The sequence below is a fragment of the Dipodomys merriami genome, unplaced genomic scaffold (assembly GCF_024711535.1).
Source record: "Dipodomys merriami isolate MVZ:Mamm:240054 unplaced genomic scaffold, mDipMer1.0.p SCAF_7, whole genome shotgun sequence".
Classification (NCBI taxonomy): domain Eukaryota; kingdom Metazoa; phylum Chordata; class Mammalia; order Rodentia; family Heteromyidae; genus Dipodomys; species Dipodomys merriami.
In genome coordinates this window covers 18320116-18340968 of record NW_027206290.1, presented here as the reverse complement: position 1 = coordinate 18340968, position 20853 = coordinate 18320116, and the positions used below count along the sequence as shown (strand labels likewise).

The 20853-nt window shown below is 38.9% G+C and overlaps 1 protein-coding gene across 1 annotated transcript in view; it reads left to right on the top strand.

The window, feature by feature from the left end:
- The window catches only part of Hfm1 (helicase for meiosis 1), an 87204-nt gene that overhangs the window by 7624 nt on the left and 58727 nt on the right, over positions 1–20853 (top strand). The window contains exons 4-6 of the mRNA XM_070007284.1: positions 1408–1717; positions 13545–13807; positions 14093–14140. Coding sequence (XP_069863385.1) covers positions 1408–1717; positions 13545–13807; positions 14093–14140 — 621 coding nt within the window. The remainder of the gene's footprint in view (positions 1–1407; positions 1718–13544; positions 13808–14092; positions 14141–20853) is intronic.

Below are 20853 nucleotides of genomic sequence, written 5' to 3'. Positions count from 1 at the left end.
GAAATACAGCTCAGTAGTAGAGTATGTGCTTAGCATGTGTGAGAGACTGAGTTCAATCCTCAGGCCTTGCAAAAAACAAAACAAAAACATTCAAACTATGTATTATCTAATGTAATATTTCTAGAAAATTTTAATATTCTTATTAAGCCTCATATTTTATGTCTTGTAAAAAATGCACTCGAATGTAGCAAATAATAGATAGCATGTATATTATAGTATATATATATATATATATGGAAACTTAAGTACAAATAAAAGACGTGAATCACTGAGAATTAATAAAGAGTAAACAAAAGCGACTTCTAGACTTCCACTAGGCCTCCTAGAGATTCTTGAAAATCTCTGTAAAGAAAGCTTTAAAATTCTTTTACTCTAATACAGGTTTAAAATTCTGTCACATTTTCTTGTCTGGATATTAGGGTCAAGATTATAAAATAAACCAGGTGCTGGTTGCTCATGCCTGTAATCCTAGGTACTCAGGAGGCTGAAATCTGAGGATGATGGTTCATAGCCTGGCAGGAAAGTCTGTGAGACTCTTATCTCCAATTAATCACCAAAAATCTAGAAGTAAAGCTGTGGCTCAAATGATAGAGCACTTGCCTTGAGCAACAAAGCTCAGGAACAGGGCCCAGGTCCTGAGTTCAAGCTCCAGGACTGGCACGTGCATGCGCGTGCGTGCGCATGTGCATACACACACATACACACACACAAACACACACAGAGTAAACTAAAAAAGTGTTGGGGTTGTGTTTCAGGTGGCAAAGCATCTTCCTAGTGAGTTCATATCCTAGTATTGACAATGAAAATTATATGAAGTATTGAATCTGCATAATTGCTTGTAAATTATATCATTTGGGAAAAATTATAGTTATTTTTTTAGGTCAGGAACTAAACCTATTTTTTTAACATAGGTGCTCTATAAATTGTGAATTTGATTATAATAATTCTGACTTAAGGCTGGGTGCTGGTGCCTCTCACCTGTACTTCTGCTACTCAGGAGGCTAAGAGCTGGAGAATTGTGGCTAAATGCCAGCTGGAGGAGAGAAGTCTGAGGGATTCCACCTCCAGTTAACCAGCAAAAAGCTTGGTTGAAGGTGGGTTCAAGTGGCAGAGTGTCAGCTGTGAACCAGAAGCTGAACAAGCTCAAGGCTCTCAGTTCAAGTCCTGGTTCCAGGGAAAACAAACAAAAAAAAGTTGTTTTTTTTTTTTTGAGCTTTCTTCAACAGCCACCTGGATTTCAGACCTACATATTGTATTGTAGATTACATTGAACTAACTTTTTCTTTTAATTTTTTATGTACCTAGTAAACTCTTGGGAAAAACTTTAGCAATTTTTTCCATTATCATCTTGAAAATTTGTTTTCATAAAGAACATGTAATAATAATTAACATATTCCTTTTTCCTAGGTCAAGAAAAGAGACCACAAATGTTAACATCAAATTTAAAGATTACTAATGACTATGCAGATTATGTATTACCAAGACAAAACATGCAATTTTCCCTTAATAAATATGAACATGATAATCTAAATTCAGGAAGAATGGATAACAGTAACTTATCACATATTGCTGGCAAACTGACTTATGGTTCTTCTCAGAAATATAAAAGTCCCATGGGCATTGAAATGGCACCGTTTGAAAAAAATGTTCTTGGTGAAATGGAATTAGTCAATATGGCAGAAGATAAAGGAGAAAGCACATCAGCATTTCGAAAAAGGTAAATAAGTGAACTAAATAATGTTCAATTAAAAAAACAATATGCCTAAAAAACAATATCCAAAGTATTAAATACAATAGACTATAAATGAGAAAACAGTACCAGGAGAGGCAATTATGTGCTAGCCATTGTTAGGTCTGGAGGCTTATCTTTTAGTGGGCAGGCACAAACAATAAAAATGCATGGTTAAATACCTTACATGCTAGTGATCTTAGGAAGTATTTTGCTCAGTTTCCTGTCAGCCCCATGCCTACAGGATAAACAACTGATACTCTACAGTGTACTGCGTTGCTAAGTTACAATATTTACTTTCTTAATTCAACTTAGAATATTTTTAGTTTATGATGCATTTATCAAGATATAATCCCACTGTAGGATAAACACAGAAACTCTAAAAAAAAAACAAAATTCTGTCATTTGTATCAATATGGGTGAATCTGGAATATGTTAGGTAACCTAAGCCAGACAAATAACTTAAGATCTCATTCATACGTAGAATCAAAAATGATGATGTAGAAAATAGAATTGTGGTTATTAGGGCTGAAAGTAGGAGTGAAAGGTGAAAGGACAGATATGAGTCAATAAATACAAAATCTCAGGAACAAGTTCTGGTGTTCGGTTGCACATTAGAAGTATCATTAAAAATAATGGTAGATTGTACATTTCAAAATAATGCAAAGAAGATTTTGGTCTAACTATAAAGAAATAATAAATATTTGAGGTGACACATAATAATCCCCCTAATCTGTCTTTTTTTTTTTTTTCGGACTTCAAAAGGTTTTTACAGTGGGCTTGAAATTTAACATGCCCATCAAAGTTTCCAGTGCTTGATCAGAATGACCTTTTCCATAATTCTCCCAAATTTGTTCTTTATAGACTACACATTTCTCTCTAAACATCTTATTTTACCCTACAATTATGGACAATTACTTACCAAATAAAACTTCTTTTTTTTTTTTTTTTTTTTGGTCGTAGGGCCTGAACTCTGGGTCTGGGCACTGTCCCTCAGCTCTTCAGCTCAAAGCTAGTGTTCTACTACTGGAGCCACAGGCCACTTCTGTGGGGTTTTTTTTTTCTGCTTATGTGGTGCTGAGGAATCGAACTCAGCGCCTCATGCATGCAAGGCAAGCACTCTACCACTGAGCCATCTTCCCAACCCCTCAAATAAAACTTCTAACATTAATTTTTTCCCTTTTTTTTTTTTGTTGTTGTCATGGGCTTGAACTTGGGGACTAGATGTTGTCATTGAGCTCTTTTTTACTCAAGGATAGCACTCTACCACTTTGATCCACAGCTCCATTTTTGGTTTTTGAGTGGCTAATGGGAGATAAGAGTCTCACAGGGCAGGCAAGATATCCTAGCTACTCAGGAGGCTGAGATCTGAGGATCATGGTTCAAAGCCAGCCCAGGAAGGAACATTAGTGAGACTCTTATCTCCAGTTAACTAGAAAACTGGAAGTGGCACTGTGGCTCAAGCCACAAAGTGCTAGCCTTGAGCTAAAGAGCTGAGGAACAGCACCCAGGCCCAAAGTTTAAGCCTCACAACTGACAAAAAAAAAAAAAGTCTCACAGGGACTTTTTCTGCTTTCTGCCCCGGATGGCTTCGAACGGAGATCCTCAGATCCCAGCCTCGTGAGTAACTATGATTACAGGTGTGAGCCACCACCAACTGGATAATTTTTTCCTCTTTAAAATATGTATATATAATACTGCAGTTAAACTTAGGGCACTGTGCTTGTAAGCCAGGTACTCTTATCACTTTGAACTACACTTTCAGCCCTTTCCAAAGGGGAAAAAAGGTGAAAAAAATGACATTGTTTAATGTTTTGTAAATGTTCTTAATATCTTAATAATAGAAAGTTGGACTTTCATACTTGGTTTTGTATTTTGTATTGTTATAGTTTGGGTCTGGAATGATTCCAAAGGCTGTGTTGCAGGCTTGGTTCTCAGCTGGTGGTGCTAATAAGGAGGTAATGGGAACTGAGGTAGAGCTTAGTTGAAGGAAATAGGTCATCAGCAGCATGCCCTTAACAGGGATTTGGGGATCCAGGCCCATTCTCACTGTTTCCTGGCTGCCATTAGGTGAGTAGCACTGTTCTACCATGTGGTCTCTGCTGTGAAATTCTGCCTCACCACAGGCCCAAAGCAGTGGGACTGACAGTGGACTGAAAACCTCTGAAACCAGGAGCCAAAGTAAATCTTTCCTCCTTTTAAGTTCATTTTCTCAGATATCGCATCACAACTGTTAGCCAATTATTTGGAACCTTTGGAAAATTCCCATGTACACCAGTGAGAGAATGAGAGAAAAGATAGATGTTACCTTAGAAGTATGAAAAATTTGGTTTCATAGATTCTCTGAACTAATCCCCAGACACTCTTTTGGAAACTGCTGTGCTTGAACATATATAATATGTAGACCAGGTTTCCTACAAAGGTCAGGATAGGTTTTCCTGACCAAGTTACGTTTCAGCTTAACTTTAAGGAGTAATAGAATCAAGTTAACTGGAAATAATGAGGGAAAGTGTTCCTAAGATCATTAGTTATCCATTGTTGTGTACAAATTATTCTAAAAGTTAATGGCTTAATACAATAATAAACATTTTAATTTCTCATAGTTTGTGTGTATGTTAGGAGCTTAGCAATAGTAAATTGATAGTTGTGGCCTCAAGTTTCATAAGTGCACATGAGATTTTATGGACCTCTCATTGGACTAAAATAAAACAGTTTGTGGACATCTGACACTTGACAGGGGCTGTAGGTCCATTTTCAAGGTGTCTCCTTATTCTCCATTGACAAGTCGGTGCTTTTTGATAACAGGAGACCTCAGTACCTCTCTACATGGGACTTTTCAAGCAGAAGAAAAAAAAAGTGGTGCTGTGGCTCAAGTGGTAGAGCACTAGCCTTGAGCTGAAGAGCTGAGGGACAGTGCCTAGGCCCAGAGTTCAGGCCCACGAGCAGACCTTAAAAAAAAAAAAAGACTTGGCATAGAAGGGAAGATATCTCGTAAGACCTAGCCTTGAAAAATCACACTGTGTTTCTCCAGTACTTTGCTAGTTACACAAGCTGGCTACCCGAAAGGATTTACCTGGATTTTAGGAAAATGAATAAATATAAATTAATGATACATTTAGCAAGTCATATTTTAGAAGAATAATTCACTCTTTTTTTTGGTGCCAATCTTGGAGTCTGAACTCAGGACTGTCATTGAATTTTTATCTGCTCAAATCTAGTACTCTAACACTTGAGCCACAGTTGTTTGGGTGCTTAATTGGAGTTACTACCCAAGCTAGATTTAAACCACAATCATCAGATCCCAGGCTCCTCAGTAGCTAGGATTACAGGCATGAGCTACCAGTACCTGGTCAATTAACTTTTTTTTTTTAATTTTTTTTTTTGGGGGGGGGTCCGGTCCTGGGCCTGATCTTCAGCTCACTAGCGCTCTACCACTTGAGCCACAGCGCCACCTCCGGCTTTTTATTTCCTGCTTATGTGGTGCTGAGAAACCAAACCCAGGCCCTCATGCATGCAAGGCAAGCACTCTGCCACTGAGCCACCTTCCCAGCCCTCAATTAACTTTTTTTTTTTTTTAGTGTGAAAATACTGCACAGAGGGGTTATAATTACATGGGCAAGATAAGGAGTACATTTCTTATCAAGCATTGTAGCCTCCTCCTTTGTTTCTCCTTCCCATCGCTTCTCATCCTCCCCTCCTCTCCCCGCCCCCCCAGTTCCTCCACCTGAGCCTCCTCCACCCCAACCAAAGTTGTAAAGTTTGTTTTTTGACATACCAACTTGTACATCTCATGGTTGCAATGGATCCACCTGTATCCCTATTTAAACAATTTGTTTTTTCCCTTCCCCTCCACAAATTATACCAACATCAAATACAGTGAAAGCAGGGGTTATACCATGGGGGAGGGACATACAAAGCAACAAATAAATAATCTTATAAATGTGTTAGAAACAATCTCATGAAAGAAAAAAATTTGAATACATATCTTAGGTTTCATTTCCCTAACATCAACTTATCTGACCTTTTCTGCTTGACTCAGACATATACTAGTTATTGCAAATAAGGGAAACCATGGGACCTATGTTTCTTTGGGCCTGGCTTATTTCACTTAATAGAATTTTTTCCAAGTCTTTCCATTTCCTAACAAATAGGGCAGTGTCATTCTTTCTGACGGAGGCATAGAATTCCATTGTGTATATATACCACATTTTCTTGATCCATTCATCTACTGAGGGGCATCTGGGTTGGTTCCATATCTTAGCTATGGTAAATAATGCTGCAGTAAACATAGTTGTGCTGGTAGCTTTAGTGTGGTCTTGTTTGTGAACATTTGGGTAAATGCCCAAAAGTGGGATTGCTGGGTCATAGGGGAGCTCTATGTGGAGTCCTTTGAGGAACCTCCATACTGCTTTCCAAAGTGGTTGAACAAGTTTACACTCCCACCAACAATGCAGTACGGTTCCCTTCTGTCACATGCCCTTCAGCATCTGTTGTTATTAGAGTTCTTGATTATAGCCATTTTAACTGGGATGAGGTGGTATCTCAATGTTGTTTTGATTTGCATTTCTTTTATGGCTAGGGAGGTTGAGCATTTCTTCATGTGTCTATTGGCCATCCTTCATTCCTCTTCAGAGAAGTTTCTTTTTAAATCCTGAGCCCACTTATTTACTAGGCAGTTGTTTCTTTGAGAATTTGTTGTTGGGGGATTTAATTTTTTGAGTTCCAAGTATATTTTAGATATGGGACTTAGATATGAAGATCTTCTCCCAATCCATGGGCTTTCTATTGATCTTGCTAGCTATGTCCTTTGCCATGCAGAAGCTTTGCAACTTTATGCAATCCCATTTGTCCAACCTTTCTTTGATTTGTTGTGTTTCCGGGTCTCTATTAAGAAAATTTTGGCCTGAGCCAAGGAGACCTAGGGTTTCTCCTATTCCATCCTGTAATGTTTTCAGAGTGTCTGCTTTGACTCCGAGGTCTTTCATCCATTTGAGTTGATTCTGGTGCAGGGTGATATATAAGGATTTAGCTTTAGTTTTCTACAAGTAGTTAACCAATTTTGCCAGCACCATTTACTGAAGAGGCTGTCTTTCTTCCATCCTATTTTTTTTAGCTCCCTTATCGAAGATTAGATGGCTATAGGTCTGTAGGTTCATTTCTGGGTTTTCAATTCTATTCCATTGGTCCTGTGGTCTGTTCTTGTGCCAGTACCAAGCTGTTTTGATTACTATGGCTTTGTAGTTTGAAATTTGGTATTGATATTCCTCCAGCACTGTTCTTTCTGTTGAGGTCGTTTTTTGCTATTTGGGTCTTTTATTGTTCCATATGAATTTTTGGATTGCCTCTTCTATTTCCTTGAAGAATGAGGTTGGAATATTGATAGGTATCGCATTGAATTTATAGATAGCCTTGGGAAGTATTGCCATTTTCACGATGTTGATCTCTCCAATCCAGGAGCATGGGAGTTTTTGCCACTTTCTAAGTTCTGTTTTGATTACCTTTTTCAAGCTTTTAAAGTTTTCATCATAGAGGGCCTTCACTTCTTTGGTTAATTCCTAAGTATTTTATTTATTGTGGGGCTATTACGAATGGAGATGCTTTCATGATTTCAGCCACACTGTTCTCATTGTTGGCAAACAGAAAAGCCATTGATTTTTAAGGGTTAATTTTATACCCCACTACTTTGCCAAAGTTTTGAATCAGCTTGAGTAATTTGAGAGTGGAGTCTATGGGATTCTTTAAATACAAGATCATGTCATCTGCAAAGAGGGAGAGTTTTACTTCTTCTTTCCCTATTTGGATCCCCTTTATGTTTGCATCTTGTCTGATTGCTGTAACTAGGCATTCTAATACTAGCTTGGAGAGAAGTGGAGAGAGTGGGCATCCTTGTCTTGTTCCTGAGTTAAGAGGAAATGGCTTTAGTTTTTCACCATTAAGTATAATGCTGGATGTAGGTTTGTCATATACAGTCTTTATTGATTGAGGAATGTTTCATGGATAACTAATTTTTTCCAGAGCCTTCATCATAAAGGAGTGTTGGATCTTGTCAAATGCTTTTTCTGCATCTATTGAGATAACCATGTGGTTCTTATCCTTGCTCCTGTTGATGTGATGAATTATATTAATTGATCTGTGTATATTGAACCAGCTTTGCATCCCTGAAATGAATCCTGTTTGATCGTGGTGTATGATTTTTTGGATGAATTGTTGAAGTCGATTGGCCAAATTATTGTTGAGAAGTTTTGCCTCAATGTTCATCAAAGAAATGGATCTATAGTTCTGTTTCTTTGATGAGTCCCTGCCTGGTTTTGGGATGAGGGTTGGATGGCTTCATAGAATGAGTTCGGTAGTGAAGTTTCTCTTTCAATTTCAATGAAGAGTTGGAGGAGTATTGGTGTGAGCTCTGCTTTGAAGGCCTTGTAAAATTCTGCTGTAAAACCATCTGGTCCTGGGCTTTTCTTAGATGGGTGGTCTCATTACTGCTTCTATTTCAATGCTTGATATGGGCCTGTTAAGATGGTTTAACTCATCTTGGTTTAGTTTTGGCATGTCAATATTTGCTAGGAAAAGGTACATTTCTGCCAAGTTCTCAAACTTATTAGCATAATGTTTGAGAATTATTCCCTTATAATGTTCTGAATCTTGGTTGTTTCCGTGGTGATGTTTCCATTCTCATCTCTGAGTTTATTAATTTGGGTGTGTTCTCTTCTTTTTCTGATAAGATTTGCTAAGGGTCTGTTAATTTTGTTAACTTTTTCGAAGAACCAACTCTTTGTTTTATTGATTCTATGGTCTTTTTGGATTCTAATTCATTTAATTCTGATTTAATTTTAATTATTTTTTTCCATCTATTGAATTGGGGTTTATCTTGCTGCTCTTTTTCAGGGAGGCTCAGATGTCTCATTAAATTGTTGGTTTCAGATCTCTCCAACTTGTTGATGTAGGAACTCAGAGCTATAAACTTGCCTCTGAGTACTGCCTTTGCTGTGTCCCAGAGGAGCTGGTAATTTGTGTGTTCATTTTTGTTGGATACCATGAACATTTGAATTTCCTTTCTAATCTCTTCCATGACCCACTCATGATTCAGCAGTTTGTTGTTCAGCCTCAATGTGTTACAGGACTTTCTTTGGTGGCTTTCGGTGTTGAGTTCTAATTTTATTCCCTTGTGGTCAGAGAGAATGCAAGGTATAATTTCAATGTTTCTGAATTTGGACAAGTTTGCTTTGTGGCCTAAAATGTGGACTATTTTGGAAAATGTTCCATGTGCTGCTGTGAGAAACGTGTATTCTGATGCTGTTGGGTGAAATATTTGGTAGATGTCTGTTAAATCTAGTTGATCTATGCAGTTCTTTAGATCTGCGGTTTCTCTGTTGAGTTTTTTCTGAGTTGATCTATCTAGTGGGTAAAGCGGTGTGTTAAAGTCTTTGGATCTATGTGGGATTTGAGGGAAAGTAGTGTTTCTTGTATAAATTTGGATGCTCTGTTGTTTGGCGAATAGATATTTAGAATTGTAATATCCTCCTGAAGGAGAGATCCCTTAGTATGTAGCAACCTTCTTTATCTCTTCTCACTAATTTCAATTTGAAGTCTATTTTATCTGATATTAGGATTGCATCTCCCGCCTATTTATGGGGGCCGTTTGCTTGGTAGATTTTGTTCCAGCGTTTCACTTTCAAAATGTGTTTGTTTTTATGGGCAAGTGTGACTCCTGAAGCAGCAGATAGAAAGATCTTGCTTTTTAATCCAACTGGACAGTCTATGTCGCTTAATTGAAGAGTTAAGTCCATTAATGTTGAGAGATAGGACTGAGAGGTATTTGGGAATTCCTGCCATTTTACCCACCTTCTTGGGGGCTGTGACAACTAGGTTCTTCCTATGGTTCTTAGATTCTCAGTTTGCGTGCAGTTTCTTGGTCTTTATTGTGGTCTTGTTGGTTTTCTATGTGTAGGACATCTTTAAGAATCTTTTGTCGGGCTGGTTTTGTGGAGATACAGTGTTTCAATTTTTCTTTGCTACGGAAGGCTTTTATTTGACCTTCGGTTATGAAGAAGAGTTTAGCTGGGTACAGTATTCTTGGTTGATAGTTGTTTGTTTTTAGGGCATGGCATACATCATTCCAGGCTCTTCTTGCTTTGATTGTCTCTGCTGAGAAATCTGAGGTGATTCTAATTGGTTTCCCTTTATAGGTGATTACTCTTTTCTCCTTGACAGCTTTAAAGATCTTTTTATAATGTGATGGTGGGATGTCCTGTTCTGGTCTGGTCTATTTGGAGTTCTAAAAGCTTCTTGTATCTGAATAGGCCTATCTTTTTGCATGTTTGGGAAGTTCTGTGCTAGGATTCTGTTAAACAAATTTCCTAGACCATTAACTTATGTCTCTAGGTGCTCCTCTACACCCATTATCCTCAGATTAGGCCTTCTGATGGTGTCTTCCAAGTGTTGAATCGATCTATCATATTTCTTGGATTTGTCTTGGATGGTTGTATGTTCTTTCTCTATAATATCTAGGCTGTCTTCAATCCCTTAGATTTGATCTTCTGCATGGTCTAACCTACTATCAAGACTTTCTACTTTGTTTTTTATTTCTTTTCCTTCTAATTGGTCAGCTTGATGGCTTCAAATTCTTTGTTGGAGCTTTGTTTTAGATTTTGTATGAACTTCTTTACTTCCTTAATTTGGTGTTCAATGTTTATTCTCAAATCACTTAGTTGATTGGTTATGGTTTCCTTGGACTCCCGTTCCTTCTGTTGGGTTCCATTCAGCATTCCCTTTGTGGTCTCCCTGACTTCTTTCAGCTCTCTGTTTATGGATTCCATGAATTCCTTTAGTGATGTTTGTGTATTCTCATCCTGCTCTTTCAATTCCTGTATTACTCTTCGATTAGCTTCTTCACGTTCACGCCATTCCTGTAGTTCTCTTTGAGTGTTCTCAGCCTGCTCACGCCATTCCTGACTTTCTCTTTGTCTGTTCTTGGCCAGCTCCCACAATTCCTGTCTATCTCTTTGACTGATCTCAGCCTGCTTACACCATTCCTTCATTTCTCTTTGAGTGTCCTCAAGCTGCTCATGCAATTCCTGTATCAATCTTTGAGTAGCTTCCTCACGCTCATGATATTCCTGTATTGACCTTTGGTTTGCCTCCTCTCTCTCCCTGTCATGCTCACAGAGTCCTTTGCAGGTTTTCAATCTTTTCATATATCATGTTTACTAGTAGTGTTTGTAGAGCTTTTTAGGAACTCTCCTCTGGATTATTCATTATCTGTTCTGTCCCCTGATTATCATGAGATACCCAGACTTGCCATTTTTCTTGTGTTTTTCCGGCTTATTCTGCCCATTTGGGATGAAAGTAACACCAGTTTTGTGCTAGAACACTATCTTAAGGCAAGCATCAACCAAAGTCTGTAGTTGCACTTTCAAATGTCTGCAGATACAATCTAGTTCAACAGATATAACTATTCAACATCAAACAACTATGTATTAATGGGCTACGAACCGCAAAGAAGAATTTGGCAAACCAGAAATTATTAGGTTTAGGGAGAGATGTGGGTAAAAATAGGAATAGAGGGATGTGGAAAGGTGGAGGGAGAGTTAACTAAGTCCTAATCTCAAAGCGGGAAATAGGTTGGATAGAATGATAGTAGAGAGAAAGAGAAATAAAAAAAAGAGATAAGATAAAATAGAAAAACAAATTAAAAATTAAAAAGTGAAACACTTAAAAATTATGCAAATTTTAAAACATAATATTCAGAGAAGAACAGGGAGGGATAGGATAAGAGAAGGGGAGGGATAGAAAGATGTGAAAAACTTAAAAATAAAAATGCTTAAAATATTATATATGTAGAAAGAGGTAGTACTGCTATTAAGGAATTTAAGTCTAAGAGGTTTTTTCTTTTTTCTTTTTTTTTTGGGTGGGGGGGGTTCTGTCATGGGGCCTGAACTGTGGGCCTGGGCGCTGTCCCTCAGCTCTTTAGCTCAAGGCTAGCACTCTACCACTTGAGCCACCGCGCCACTTCCAGCTTTTTTTCTTTTTGCTTATGTGGTATTGATGAGTCGAACCCAGGGCCTCATGCATGCAAGGCAAGTGCTCTACCACTGAGCCACCTTCCCAGCCCTAAGTCTAAGAGGTTTTTTTTGGGGTCCGGTCATGGGGCCTGAACTCTGGGCCTGGGCGCTGTCAGCTCTTCAGCTCTTCAGCTCAAGGCTAGCACTATACCACTTGATCTGCAGCAACACTTCTAGTCTAAGAGGATTTTAATTGAGTAAAAAATTTCTGGATTAAGTGTGTATACAATGGAGGATAAGGTCTAATAACCGACTATGGGTATATCTGAAGATGACAGAACAGCAATTAAGTCACGCAAAGAAGAACAAAAGAGAAGAAAAAGTGAAAAGAATGAGAAAGGAAAAAAAGGATCAAAAGGTCAGTAGAGCTAAACAAAAAAAAAGAAAAAAAGCACACAGACATATACCTCTAAAATAAAAATTATAAGAGGAAGAAAAAAAGTTAATATAAAACAATTTTTAATTAAAAATTAAAAGAAGTTGAAAAAAATTTATAAAAGGTACAAAAAAAGAGTTCTTTGATTTTTTTATGGGGGGGGGGGGATGGGAAGATCCTGTATCTCCCTTGTGTCTGTAACCAGTCTCTTGTTGGAGTCTCTGGTCTTCTTGTGGTGTTTGATTTTCCTGTGGCTTTGTTGGTTTCTTAAGTTTGTTTGAGCAGGCAGAAAAATGCTCTATTTTACCCTGGATTTTGTGATCCTCTCCCAGACTAGTTCAATGGGAGGGAGAGCTGCTTTGAGTATCACAAAAGAAGGAGATGGCTGTTTCCTCTAGTTTGGAGATGCTGTGATGAGGCTAGGTTCTGGGTAGAGTTGAGGCCTTTCAGCAAACAGTAGCTTTTCCCTGTGGGGCTAGCTTCTGAGATACTCACAGAGCCCAGCCTGGAGCCATTCTCAGGGTTTATGTTTACTGAATTTCAATTGATTGTCAAGGCTGTTGTAGGGAGAGGCAGCCTCTGGCTCTGTTTACCCAGTGAAGAAAGCCACTCCTGGGGCTGGCGGAGCTTGCTCAGCCTGGGCTGGGTGACTTTTCCCTGGGTGGAGCTGAGCCTGGCAGGTCAGGTTAGGTTCCTGTGACCTACTAAATGACTCTTTTGTTTTTTTCCAAGGCCTGAGTTGGAGCTAGCTGCTCAGCCAGGCCTTTGTCAGTATCAAAGATGGAGATCTCCGGTAGTGGGGGGTGGGGTGGGGATAGCCTTCCCTCTTCTGCTCCCTGAGAAGGAGTGAGGATGTCAGGCTTCTACTCATGCCTGAGTCTTGGTTCCTGGGTCATTTCTGGTCTGTGATCTGCAGGATAAAGATGTCTGCTCCTTGTCCGTTCTTGCTGGTATTGAGTAGAATCCTCTCGCCTGTTGCTTCTGGCGCCTTTGTCCTGGACTCTCTGTGTTGCAGGTATGCGGCTATGGCTGCCGCTGCCTCTGCTGCCGCCATAGCCATGGCTGCTGGCAAGTGCTCAGAGCTGTCTCCTTGCCTGGATTTTCCCTCTCTGGCCTAACTCTCTGTACTGTGATGGCACACTTGGTGTGATTCTTTGGCTTAGGACTTCACTGGAGCACTAAAACTACTTTCTATGCGAGAGCTTGTTTAGCCTCCAGCTTCTCTGCCATCTTCCTGGAACTTCTCAATTAACTTTTTTGTTTGAATAAACCATACTATGAATATTTCTAAAGGAGAAAATTATTTGCTAGTTTTTCAAATGCCAAGCAACTGTTGGAAGTAGAAAACATGTTGTAATAGTGGTGTTTTATTTTGCAGATTATTTAAAATTTGTGAAAATGTGCATGAAAATAATTATGCCAGTGACAGTGCACACTTACGTTATGACCTTGGCTCAGTGAAAATTACCCAAAGAGAAGTGAACAAGGGGAAATCAAGGAACTGTGGAAATAATAACCAGAGGTCTCAATCTTCTGCAAACATGCTTCCAGCAGATGGTGCTTTTCCTTCTTCTGAAATTGGAGAAGATATATTTAAATTATCATCTTTTTCAATTGCATCCCAGCCTCATGATATTCAAGGTAATTTGCTTCTTCTGTTTTTATAAAAACACAAATTAATCTGAATTTCTTAGCATAGGAAAGAATACAAAATATAGTAAGTTTAAGTATATTATCTTTCTATGTGTAATTTCTGCATTTCTTTATTATTATTGTGTTGTTTTTAACTGTGTCCTAATATTTTTAACTATGCTATCAACTGTAGTCAACAAAAAGTTATACAAATTTTATTGAAAGCCTTTTATTATAGAAAAGATTTTAAAAATCCATGTAAGTGTGTAAGGTTTTATATGTGCATTTTTTTAGGTGTGACCAAAAATGGCTTAAGTTCTTTGAAAGCTGTTGCAGAAATCCGTATCCTTTAAATTATTTCAGAACATCTGCTTTATGTTTATGAAATAATACTTTAAACATACTTTCGTTTCATTGTGTTTATATTGGTTGACAGATAAAAAGAGGGAAAGGGAAATCTTTTGGATGATGTAAGAGATACTGGGATATGATAATGCTACTTCAAGTGGCCTGCAATCCAGGTACCAGTTTGTGAACTGTTTGTTACCGGCCTGTGAGAGGATAAAGAAGTCAGATTTGTGTTATTTGTTTGGTTGGACAGGGTCTCTATGTGGCTCAGACTGTCACTGAATTCATGATCTTCCTTTCTTAGCCTCCTCAAATGCTGAGATTACAGTCATATACCACCATGTGTGGCCTTGTTTCTGTTCGTTTGTTTTAAACTTAACTTTTTTTTGCTCCTAAAACATGATCTTACTACCTTAGCCAGGTAGATCTTAATCCTGAATTTAAGCAGGTCTCCTTTTATAGTCTCCCAGGTAGCAGGGATTCAACTCATGCAGATCTGTCCTTGAGATTTTGTTTGTCTTGTTTTGTTTGTGTGCCAATGACACGGTCTTCAACTCAGGGCTTTGAGCTCTCACTTGACTTTTTTCTCCCTGCTGGCACTTAAGCAATAACTCCAGTCTAGGTTTTGCTGATTAATTCTTGATAGGGTCTCACCAACTGTTTTGCCCAGGCTGGTTTTGAAATGAGGTCCTCAAATCTCAGCCTGAGTAGGTAGGCTTATAGGCATGAACCACCAGCTCCTATCTGTGCCCTTGATTTAGTAAAGTAGTAATCTATAAGAAGGGTCTAGAAGAAATAATCTATAAGAAGTAATCTATAATCAGTGGAAATTTTTTTGTCAGTCCTGGGGCTTGAACTCAGGGCCTAGGCACTGTCCCTGAGCTTTTGCTCAAGGCTAGCACTCTACCACTTGAGCCACAACACCATTCCTGCTTTTTCTGGGTATGTGGTACTGAGGAATTGAACCCAGGACTTCTTGCATGCTAGGCAAGCACTCTACCACTAAGTCACATTCCCAGCCAAACAGTCAACTTATCTCATTAAAACTGCTCTAGTTGTATATAATTAGTGACTCAAAGTTTGGAAATGCTCTAGAATCCTAAAATTTATTGTTTGGTTGGCAAAGCAGAAAGTGAGTTTGTTACTGGGCAGTTAAGCTATGGACATCTAGGCAACAATCCTAGGTACTATGCAATCATTTGAGTTAATGAAATATGGTCAAAACATATTTCACCAAGAAATAAAAATATATTTGACCAGTCATGAAAAGTTGCAACCAATGCATCTAACTGAATATATTTAAAACAGAAGGAGGGGGATAATAGTGTCAAGAGTATCATACATGGAGTTCCGGGAAGATGGCGGAGAAGAAGCTGGAATCTGAACAAGCTCTCGCATAGAAAGCAGTTTTAGAGTTCCAGTGAACAGTCTTAAGCGAGAATCACACCAAGTGTGCCATCACAGGACAGAGAGTTAGGCCAGAAAGGGGAAACCCAGGCAAGGAGACACATCTGAGTGCTTGCCAGCAGCCGCTGCGGCGGCGGCAGCGGTGGCGGCGGCGACCGCAGGGCACCATACCTGAGCCACAGAGAGTCCGGGACGAAGGAGCCAGACGCAGCAGGCGAGCGGATTCTACTCAACACCAGCAAGAACCGACAAGGAGTGGACATCTTCATCCTGCAGTTCGCAGACCAGAGACGACCCAGGAACCAAGACTCGGCGTGAGTAGAAGCCCGACGTCCTCACTCCTTCTCAGGGAGCAGAGGAGGGAAGGCCACCCTTCCCCTCCCCGCCCCCCAGTACCGAAGATCTCCATCTTGGATACCGACAAAGCTCGGCCGAGCTGCTAGCTCCAACTCAGGCCTTGGAATAAAACGAGTCATTTAGCAGGTCACAAGAACTTAACGGTGGCGTGACCTGCCAGACTCAGCTCCACCCAGGGAAAAGTCACCCAGCTTGGGCACCAGCCCTAGGAGTGGCTTTCTTCACTGGGTAATCAGAGCCAGAGGCTGCCCCTCCCTCTAGCAGCCTGGACAATCAATTGAAATTCAGTAAACATAAACCCTGAGAATGGATCCAGGCTGGGCTCTGTGAGTTTTTCACAAAATAGCCCCAGGGAAAAGCTACTGTTTGTTGAAAGGCCTCAACTCTACCCAGAACCTAGCCTCATCACTGCATCCCCCTCTTTTGTGATTCTCAAAGCAGATCAGCCTCCCATTAAACTAACCTGGGAGGAGGATCTCAAAATCCTGGGTAAAGCAGAGCATTTTTCTGCCTGTTCCAACAAACTGACTTAAGAAACCAATCAAGCCACAGGACCACAAGCAGACCAGAGACTCCAACAAGAGGCTGGTTACAGACACTAGGGAGATACAGGATTTTGCCCACCCCTCCCAAGAAAAAAATCAAAGAACTTTTTTCTTCTTCTTCTTCTTCTTTTTTTTTTTGGTACCTTTTTTTTTCCTCTTATAATTTTTATTTTAGGGAGACGTGAATGTGTGTTTTTCTTTCTTTTTTTGTCTTCTTTCTCTTTTTTTCTTTTTTAATTATCTTTTTGTTTTTTGTTTAGCTCTACTGAACTTCTGATCTTTTTTCTTCCTTTCTTATCCTTTTCACCTTTTCCTCTCTTTTGTTCTTCTTTATGTGAGTTAACTCTTGTCCTGCACATCCTCAGATAATCCCGTAGTTAACTAGTAGACCCTATCCCCCATTGTGTACACACTTAATCCACAAATTTATTACTCAATTCAAAACCTCTGAGACTTAAATTCCTTAATAGCAGTACTACCTCTTTATACCTATATAATATTTTAAGCATTTTTATTTTTAAGTTTTTCACATCTCCTCTATGTCCCTCCCCTTCTCTCAATATATTCACGTTCTTCTCTAAATAGATTGTTTTCGATTCTCCATAATATTATTAATTTTTACTTTTCTATTTTTTCTGGTCTCTTTTCTTTTCCTTTTCCCTTTCTTCTTTTTTTCTCTCTTTCTACTTTCATCCTACCCAACCTATTTCCTGCATTGAGATTAGGACACAGTTAACTCTCCCTGTGCCTCCCCACACCAATCTACTCCTATTTTTTACCCACATCTCTCCCTAACCCTAATAATTTCTGGTTTTCCAAATTATTCTCTGCGGTTCCAAGCCCATTAACATATAGTTGTTTGATGATGAAAAGATGTATCTGTTGAACTAGATTGTATCTGTAGACTATTGACTGTACAAATTCAGACTTTGGTTGATGGTTGCCTTAAGATAGTGTTCGGGCACAAAACTGGTGCTATTTTCATCTCAAATGGGCAGAGTAAGCCGGAAAAACACAAGAAAAATGGCAAATCCAGGTATCTCAATTCCCAATCTTGATAATCAGGGGACAGAACAGATAATGAATAATCCAGAGGAGAGTTCCCAAATAGCTCTACAAACACTGCTGGCAAACATGATAAATGAAAAGATAGAAAAAATACAAAGGACTCTGTATGAGCGTGATAGGGAGAGAGAGGAGGCAATCCAGAAGTTTATACAGGAGTATCATAAGCGTGAGGAAGCTACTCAAAAACTGATACAGGATTTGCATTAGCAGCTTGAGAATACTCAAAGAGAAAGGCAGGAATGGCATGAGCAGGCTGAGAACACTCAAAGAGAACTGCAGGAATCCCACCAACAGGAGGAAGCTAATCAAAGAGTAATACAGGAATTGAGAGAGCAGGAAGAGAATACACAAAGATCACTAAAGGCATTAATGGAATCCATTAACAAAGAGCTGAAGGAAGTCAGGGAGACCACAAAGGGAATCCTGAATGGAACCCAACAGAAGGAATGGGAGTCCAAAGAAACCATAACCAATCAACTAAGTGATTTGAGAATAAACACTGAACACCAAATTAAGGAAATAAAGAAATTCATACAAGATCTATAACAGTTTCAACAAAGAATTTGAAGCCATCAAAGCTGACCAATTAGAAGAAAAAGAGATAAAAACAAAGTAGAGAGTCTTGACAGCAGGTTAGACCATGCAGAAGATCGAATCTCAGGGATTGAAGACAGCCTAGATATTATAGAGAAAGAACATACAATCATCCAAGACAAGTCCAAGAAATATGATAGATCGATTCAACACTTGGAAGACATCATCAGAAGGCCTAATCTAAGGATAATGGGTATAGAGGAGCACCTAGAAACAGAAGTTAATGGTCTAGGAAACTTGTTTAACAGGATCCTAGCACAGAACTTCCCAAATATACAAAAAGATAGGCCTATTCAGATACAAGAAGCTTTTAGAACCCCAAATAGACCAGACCAGAATAGGACATCCCACCATCACAATATAATCCGCACAGGATCAACTCAGACTAAGGAAAAGATCCTTCAAGCTGTCAAGGAGAAAAGAGTAATCACCTATAAAGGGAAAACAATTAGAATCACCTCAGATTTCTCAGCAGAGACAATCAAAGCAAGAAGAGCCTGGAATGATGTATGCCATGTCCTAAAAACAAACAACTATCAACCAAGAATACTGTACCCAGCTAAACTCTCCTTCATAACTGAAGGCCAAATAAAAACCTTCCATAGCAAAGAAAAATTGAAACAATACATCTCCACCAAACCAGCCCTACAAAAGATTCTTAAAGATGTCCTACACATAGAAAACCAACAAGACCACAATAAAGGCCAAGAAACTGCACCCAAACTGAGAATCCAAGAACCATAGGAAGAACCCAGTTTTCGCAGCCCCCAAGAAGGTGGATAACATGGCAGGAATTCCCAAATACCTCTCAGTCCTATCTCTTAACGTTAACGGACTTAACTCTCCAATTAAGCGACATAGACTATCTAGTTGGATTAAAAAACAAGACCCTTCTATCTGCTGCCTTCAGGAGTCACATCTTGCCCGTAAAAACAAACACATTTTCAATGTTAAAGGCTCGAACAAAATCTATCAAGCAAACGGCCCCCATAAACAGGCGGGAGTTGCAATCCTGATATCAGATAAAATAGACTACAAATTAAAATTCGTGAGAAGAGATAAAGAAGGTCGCTACATAGTAATTAAGGGATCTCTCCTTCAGGAGGATATTACAATTCTAAATATCTATTCGCCAAACAATGGAGCACCCAAATTTATCCAAGAAACACTACTTTCCCTCAAATCCCATATAGATCCAAAGACATTAATTGTTGGGAATTTTAACACACCACTCTCCCCACTAGATAGATCAACTCGGCCAAAACTCAACAGAGAAATTGCAGATCTAAACAGCTGCATAGATCAACTAGACTTAACAGACATCTACCAAACATTTCACCCAGCAGCATCAGAATACACGTTCTTCTCAGCAGCACATGGAACGTTTTCTAAAATAGACCACATTTTAGGCCACAAAGCAAACTTGTCTAAATGCATTCTCTCTGACCACAAGGGAATAAAATTAGAACTCAACACCAAAAGCCACCAAAGAAAGTCCGGTATCACATGGAGGCTGAACAACACACTGCTGAATCATGAGTGGGTCATGGAAGAGATTAGAAAGGAAATTCAAATGTTCATGCTATTCAACAAAAATGAACACACAAATTACCAGCTCCTCTGGGACACAGCAAAGGCAGTACTCAGAGGCAAGTTTATAGCTCTGAGCTCCTACATCAACAAATTGGAGAGATCTGAAACCAACAATTTAATGACACATCTAAACCTCTTTGAAAAAGAGCAGCAAGATAAACCCCAGTCCAGTAGACAGAAAGAAATAATTAAAATTAAATCAGAATTAAATGAATTAGAATCCAAAAAACTATAGAAAGAATCAACAAAACAAAGAGTTGGTTCTTCGAAAAACTTAACAAAATTGACAGACCCTTAGCAAATCTTATCAGAAAAAGAAGAGAACACACCCAAATTAATAAACTCAGAGATGAGAATGGAAACATCACCACGGAAACAACCAAGATTCAGAACATTATAAGGGAATACTTCTCAAAACTTTATGCTAATAAGTTTGAGAACTTGACAGAAATGTACCTTTTCCTAGCAAATATTGACATGCCAAAACTAAACCAAAATGAGTTAAACCAGCTTAACAGGCCCATATCAAGCATTGAAATAGAAACAGCAATAATAAGAGACCTCCAAGCTAAGAAAAGTCCAGGACCAGATGGTTTTACAGCAGAATTTTACAAGGCCTTCAAAGCAGAGCTCACACCAATACTCCTCCAACTCTTCAATTAAATTGAAAGAGAAAGTTCACTACCGAACACATTCTATGAAGCCATCCAACCCTCATCCCAAAACCAGGCAGGGACTCATCAAAGAAAGAGAACTATAGACCCATTTCTTTGATGAACATTGATGCAAAACTTCTCAACAAAATTTTGGCCAATCGACTTCAACAATTCATCCAAAAAATCATACACCACGATCAAACAGGATTCATTTCAGGGATGCGAAGCTGGTTCAATATACACAAATCAATTAATATTATTCATCACATCAACAGGAGCAAGAATAAGAACCACATGGTTATCTCAATAGATGCAGAAAAAGCATTCGACAAGATCCAACACCCCTTGATGATGAAAGTTTTGGAAAAATTAGGAATCCATGGAACATTCCTCAATACAAAAAAGGCTGTATATGACAAACCTACAGCCAGCATTATACTTAATGGTGAAAAACTAAAGCTATTTCCTCTTAACTCAGGAACAAGAC